This window comes from Sapajus apella, unplaced genomic scaffold, assembly GCF_009761245.1.
Source record: "Sapajus apella isolate SASKATOON/1434 unplaced genomic scaffold, GSC_monkey_1.0 scaffold135, whole genome shotgun sequence".
NCBI classification, from domain to species: domain Eukaryota; kingdom Metazoa; phylum Chordata; class Mammalia; order Primates; family Cebidae; genus Sapajus; species Sapajus apella.
The window spans coordinates 2809389-2816549 of NW_022437075.1; the positions used below are offsets into that span (position 1 = coordinate 2809389).

A 7161-nucleotide genomic window follows, 5' to 3' on the forward strand; every position below is an offset into this window, starting at 1 on the left:
TTTTTTTTTTTTTTTTTTTTTTTTTTGAGATGCAGTTTCACTCTTGTTACCCAGGCTGGAGTGCAATGGCGCAATCTCAGCTCACCGCAACCTCCGCCTCTTGGGTTCAGGCAATTCTCCTGCCTCAGCCTCCTGAGTAGCTGGGATTACAGGCACGCACCACCATGCCCAGCTAATTTTTTGTATTTTTAGTAGAGACGGGGTTTCACCATGTTGACCAGGATGGTCTCGATCTCTTGACCTCATGATCCACCCGCCTCGGCCTCCCAAAGTGCTGGGATTACAGGCTTGAGCCACCGCGCCCGGCTACTTGATGTATTTTTAAGAGCAGTTTCGCCTCTCCACTAACTTACGCAGTGGGTATCATCATTACTGTTTGCAGTTTTCAGATGAGGGCATAAAGGCACAGATGAACGAAGACCTTCACTCAAGATCACACTGCTAGGAAATGGCAGGCCAAAACTGATGTCATGCAGTGTTCAAAGTCCTTCTGACAACAGCAAATACATTGATCTCCAGCCCAATGCCAGGCAGGTGGTGAGCCCTGAGTCAACCTCAAATGTGGCCCATTGTCATCATGTCCACACATTACTCCACTCCCCTATGAGCTCCATAGAACCGTGACTTCCCTGCTCTCTACTGTCTCCTCAGCGAAAAAAACAAATACAAAAAAACTCAGTTCCTGGAACAGATTAAAAACTTGGGTTCATATTAGCTGAAAACATGAGTGTTGAAATCACTTGTCTGTTTATGTTCCTAACTAAACCGAACTATGAACATTTTAGGGCCAAGAACCTGATTTTATTTACTCATGTGGCCAGAGCCAAGCTCAAAGTCTGACAGGCAGCAACCTTCCTCACATGCCTGCTCAACAGACTTGCCTGCAAAGGTCGCACACCACTCTACCTGCTTGAGTCCATTTCCCTCTCACACTAGCCTCGAAGAGGAGGATTTTAAGTCATTACCACATAATAGATGAGGAAGCCGAGGCACAGATGGGATAAGTAAATGGGCACAGATCACATTGGGAGGGAGAAGCGTGACTCAAACCCAGGGCATCTAACCCCCATGCCCATGTCATCAACACCTCTCCTACAGCTGTTGCTGATAAGGATAAGAGCCACATGAAGGAATCCTGTTGAAGATGGCCTGTAAAGGGAAACACACATAACACACTAAATAGTGTCAGTTGTGAATTCCACGAAGACGAAAAGGTGGCACACTTCACCTGCACCACCCTATGTCCCATTCGAGAGAAGCTCAGAGGCACCAGGGCAAGGAGATCCCAGAGAGATCCTCACACAGGAAAAAGGAGAGCAGAGACTCCAGCAGCCCTCGTCACCATCACAAAAGCTGAGATACGGGGCTCTGTAAATCACAAATATAAAATCTTTCCATAAAGAAAAGCCCAGGGCCTGGCCAGGCATGGGGACTCACGCCTGTAATCCCAGCATTTTGGGAGGCCGAGGTGGGTAGATCACAAGGTCAGGAGATCAAGACCATCCTGGCCAACATGGTGAAACCCCATCTCTACTAAAAGTACAAAAGTTAGCCTGGTGTGGTAGCACGTGCCTGTAGTCTCAGCTACTCGGGAGGCTGAGGCAGGAGAATTGCTTCAACCTGAGAGGTGGAGGTGCAGTGAGCTGAGATCACGCCACTACACTCCAGCCTGTTGACAAGCAAGACTCCATCTCAAAAAAAAAAGAAAAAAATTAACATGGAACTACAAAGAACCCTGAAAAGCCAAAACAATACTGAAAAAGAACAAACCTGGAGATCTCAACTTTCTGACTTCAGAAGATATTACAAAGCTATGATATGATAATGAAAAAACTCTCCAGACATACAGACCAATAGAACAGAGTACAGAGCCATAAACTAAACTTATGCATATATGATCAAATGATCTTCAATCAGGGCGCCAAAACTACACCATGGAGACAGGATAGTCTTTTCAACAAACGGTGCTGGGAAAACTTGAAAGACACTAGCAAAAGAATGAAATTGAATTTTTTTTTTTTTTTTTTTTTTTTTTTTTTTTTTTTTGAGACGGAGTTTCGCTCTTGTTACCCAGGCTGGAGTGCAATGGCGCAATCTCGGCTCACCGCAACCTCCGCCTCCTGGGTTCAGGCAATTCTCCTGCCTCAGCCTCCTGAGTAGCTGAGATTACAGGCACGCACCACCATGCCCAGCTCATTTTTTGTAGTTTTAGTAGAGACGGGGTTTCACCATGTTGACCAGGATGGTCTTGATCTCTTGACCTTGTGATCCACCCGCCTCGGCCTCCCAAAGTGCTGGGATTACAGGCTTGAGCCACCGCGCCCGGCCTTGAAATTGAATTTTTATCTGACAATACATACAAAAATCAACTTGAAGTGGATTAAAAATGTAAATGTAAAGCCTGGAACTGTAAAACTGCTGGAAGATTGCATGTGGGAAGAGCTTCTAGGCGTTGGTCTCAGCAATAACTTCCTGGATATGACACCAAAAGCACAGTTAACAAAAACAAAATAAACAAGTGGGGCTGTATCAAACTTCAAAGCTTCTGTGAAGCTAAGGAAACAATCAGAATCAAAAGGCAACCTAGAAAAATATTTCCAAACCATACCCCTGATAAGGGCTTAGTATCCTAAACATGCAAGAAATTGCCACCACTTATGAACAAAAAAAATCAGATGTGTATCTTGAAATAGGCAAATAAGTAGACATTTCTCCAAAGACACACAAATGGAAAACAGGTATAAGACAGGGTAGTCAACATCACTAATCGTCCAGGAATATGCAGATCAAAACCACAGTTAGATGTCACCTCAGATCCGTTAGGATGGCCATTATATTTTTTAAAAACAATGTAACAGGCCAGGCGTGGTGGCTCATGCGAGTAATCCCAGCACTTTGGGAGGCCGAGACAGGTGGATCACCTGAGGTCAGGAGTTTGAGACCAACCTGACCAACACAGTGAAACCACATCTCTAAAAAAACAAACAAACAAAAACAATGTAAGAAAATAACAAGTGTGGCCAAGAATGTGGAAACTTAGAACCCCTGTACACTGTGGGTGGAAATGTAAAATGGTGCAGCTGCTGTGGAAAACAACGCTGAGTTTCCTTAAAAAATTAAAAATAGAACTAGGATGATCCAGCAATCCCACTTCTGAGTATTTATCCAAAAGAACTGAAAACAGGATTTCAAAGAGATATTTACACTCCCGTGTTCATTGCAGAATAATTCACAATAACCAAGAAGTGGGAGCCATCTAAATGTCCACTGATGGAAGAACGGATGAAGAAAATTTGGCACGTACATACAATGAAATGTTATTTAGTTTTTTCAAAAGAAAGAAATTCTGGCACATGCAACAACATGGATGAACCTTGAGGACATGATGCAAGTGAACTAGCCAGTCACAGAAAGACAAATATTGCATGGCCTCATATGAGATACCTGAAACGCCCCAACTCATAGAATCAGAAACTAAACGGTGCTTGTCAGGGGTTGCGGGGAGGAATGAGGGGTTGCCATGCAATGGATGTAGGTTTTCAGTCCTGCAAGATAAAGAAGCTCTAATGATCTCCTGTACAGCAATGCACCTCTGGTTAACAATTCTGTTCACTTTCAAAAATTTAATAGGATAGATTTCATATGATGCATTTCTTACCACAATAAAAAATTATCATCATTATCATTATCCACTGGGTTATGCAGAAAGACATTTTCCATGGGTTTCCTACTAAGAACACACACATATGACATATGCATGCATACACAGGCACATATCCTCACACACGCAGTCTTCTTACCTGATCTAGGGTAGCTTACTATGATGACATCATCATCTCTCACCAAAAATTCTTCCCTGGCAAAGCACAATGTCTCCACATTGGTTAAGATGGAAGGCATCGGGAGTCCCTCAAAAAAGAGGCATTCACTCATCTGGACACTGTCCTGGAGCATTTTTCAATAAAGCTTCCAGGTATGAGGCTAGGAGTCCCGATATTGGGTGTAATGGCCTTTTACATTAGCCGGAGAAGAAAAATGTGATTACTGATGCTGAGTAAAGCGCAGTCCTCCACAGCTCATTAAGAGCAGGTCTTACGAAGAGTAGGCACTAAGTGGGTGGAGCTTCAGAGAGAGTCAAAGGCTTGGACTTGGAGTTGGATAAGCCTGGAAAAACTGGAAGAGAGTAATATCCGACTAGTAAACAGGAGGGTGGAGAACTGAACCAGAGAGGAAACAGCAGCCTATGGAGGAAAAACTGTTTTCCAATGAAAGACAATGAGCATTCTGGGGGCAAAGGGATGTCCTAGGGTTCCGCCGGTCAGAGGCACTGGCAGAACCTCCGTGATTCCTGCCTCTCACCTCTCAGGATCCTCACTGCCTGGCTTTAGCCAAGCTCCCATGGTGGGATGTTTCTGGTGCAATAGGAGGAAATCCAGGTCAAAGTGGCTTGTTATCTCATCTAAAAGGTTCCCTGGGACTTCTGGCTTCATCCCTCGATTATAAAGAGCTAGAAAGAGCATGCTCTAACCCTTACAATGAAATATGTGCTGAACTGACTTCCAATTACGTTTGTGTGTGTGTGTGTGTGTGTGTGTGTGTGTGTGTGCGCGCGCGCGCGCGCGCGTGTGTGTGCGTGTGTGTGTGTGTGTAACTCAACAGAGAATTGGGGCTGGAGAGAAGAGGGCTGGGTGCGGAGGCTCATGCCACACTCCTGTAATCCCAGCTACTCAGGAGGCTGACGCCGGAGAATATCCTGAACCCGGGAGGCAGAGGTTGCAGTAAGCCAAGATCATGCTACCGCACTCCAGCCTGGGCGACAGAGCCAGACTCCATCTCAAAAAAACAAACAAACAAGGCCGGGCGCGGTGGCTCACGCCTGTAATCCCAGCACTTTGGGAGGCCAAGGCGGGTGGATCACAAGGTCAAGAGATCGAGACCATCCTGGTCAACATGGTGAAACCCCGTCTCTACTAAAAATACAAAAAATCAGCTGGGCATGGTGGTGCGTGCCTGTAATCCCAGCTACTCAGGAGGCTGAGGCAGGAGAATTGCCTGAACCCAGGAGGCGGAGGTTGCGGTGAGCCGAGATCACGCCATTGCACTCCAGCCTGGGTAACAAGAGCGAAACTCCGTCCAAAAAACAAACAAACAAACAATCTAAAGAGAGACACTGTCCTCAGGGAAAGAAGGGACATGGATAACCACTTGGCTGAGTCAAGACAAACAGACACCTGTTAGAAGAGCTGATCTAGAATATCTATCAAACTAGTTAAGGCTGATTACAAGCTGGCAGGACTGTGAAACCCTAGAGGCTGCAAATATTGGCAAAATCTTTTTCTTTTGTCCACTTGCAACTGTCTTGATCAAGTTATAGAAATCTATTCCACTTCAGGCTCATTCTCCATGAATCCCATGAGACATCCACAAACAAGTGTTTTAAAGAACCTTTAAAAGTGTCTATTATGGTACATCCTAGGGGACAGAAACAGCGGTCATGTTAGAGGAGCTCCTGGACAAGATGTAATCTCAGAAGGCCCAGGTGTATGGACCCGTTTGAATGGATATCTCATCTGGGACACCCAGGTATATAGAAAAGGTTGATGGAAATTTAACCTTGGAAGGCTCAGGTACACAGATGCAGCTGGAACACACCACTGCTCCTTGGTCAGAGTACACTGCACTAGTCCCAGATTTTCCCAAAATGGCCTTGGCCGAGCTGGGCAGAGTTGACAAGGGGACAGTGGCTGCTGGCAGCATCTTCTAAGGAAGATTACCTTCCCAGGGACAATTTTCCCAGCTTTCTACCTGTGCAGAAACTAGTGGCTGCACGTGTGCTCAGGAGAGAACCAGGGGACTGGACTGGTGTGACATTCTTTCATCTTCCTTTGGATTTTCCACTCAGGCCATACATTCTCTGTTTTACCACAGAAAAATAAGATCCTTCTCCTCTATGTCCACTGAGGAAAAAATCACTTTCATCTGTGTGAGGATGGGCAACACTACTGGCTTTCACACATTAGTAAACTTTCATTGTTCAGACAAACCCTGAAGAAATGTTTTGCTGGCAGATAAACCATTTAACAGATGTTAAAGCAAGTTTTTTGGGCAGTAAGAATATAATATCAGGTTGAAACCTAGGTCTTTACAGGGGAGTAAGGGGTGCTGGAAATGGAATATATTCATGGTTTTTACTTACTTTTAATCATTCTAAAAGATAACTGACTGCCTAAAGCAAAAAATAACAAAATGTTTTGTATATTGTTAGTATATAACATAGGAGAGAGTATGAGAACAGTAGCAAAAATGATGACAGAGAAAAGGCGTTGCAGATATATCACGGAGATTACTTGTACCCATGAAATGCAGCATAGTATTATATGAGTATAGAATCATTAATTCATTAAAGGTGGCCACTAAAAATGTTAAAATAAATATAAAGTTAATATAGAAGATAGAATAATTTTAAATGCTTGATTAACACAAAAGAGGACAGGAAAAGAGAAAGAAAAAAGGAGCAAAAGGCTGGGCACGGTGGCTCACACCTGTCATCTCAGGCACTTTGGGAGGCTGAGGTAGATAGATCACATGAGGTCAGGAGTTCAAGACCAGCCTGGCTAACATGGCAAAACGCCATCTCTGTTAAAAATACAAAAATTAGCTGGTTGTGATGGCGGACGCCTGTAATCCCAACTACTCAGGAGGCTGAGTCACAAGAATTGCTTGAACCCAGAAAGCAGAGGTTGCAGTGAGCCAAGATCACACAACTGTACTCCAGTCTGGGCAACAGAGCAAGACTCTGTCTCAGAAAAAGAAAAAAAAAAGAAAGAAAGAAAAGAAAAAAGAAGCACATATAAAACAGTAAGAGGCCGGGCACGGTGGCTCACGCCTGTAATCCCAGCACTTTGGGAGTCCGAGGCGGGTGGATCACGAGGTCAAGAGATTGAGACCATCCTGGTCAACATGGTGAAACCCCGTCTCTACTAAAACTACAAAAAAAATTAGCTGGGCATGGCGGCGCGTGCCTGTAGTCCCAGCTACTCAGGAGGCTGAGGCAGGAGAATTGCCTGAACCCAGGAGGCGGAGGTTGCTGTGAGCCGAGATCGCGCCATTGCACTCCAGCCTGGGCAACAAGAGCGAAACTCCGTCTCAAAAAAAAAAAAA

The 7161-nt window shown here is 44.7% G+C and overlaps 1 protein-coding gene across 1 annotated transcript in view; it reads right to left on the bottom strand.

Moving 5' to 3' along the window:
• The window catches only part of LOC116539917 (bile salt sulfotransferase-like), a 17276-nt gene extending 13181 nt beyond the window's left edge, over nucleotides 1-4095 (bottom strand). The window contains exon 1 of the mRNA XM_032263161.1: nucleotides 3801-4095. Coding sequence (XP_032119052.1) covers nucleotides 3801-3954 — 154 coding nt within the window. The 5' untranslated portion in view covers nucleotides 3955-4095. The remainder of the gene's footprint in view (nucleotides 1-3800) is intronic.
• Nucleotides 4096-7161: the final 3066 nt, after the last annotated feature.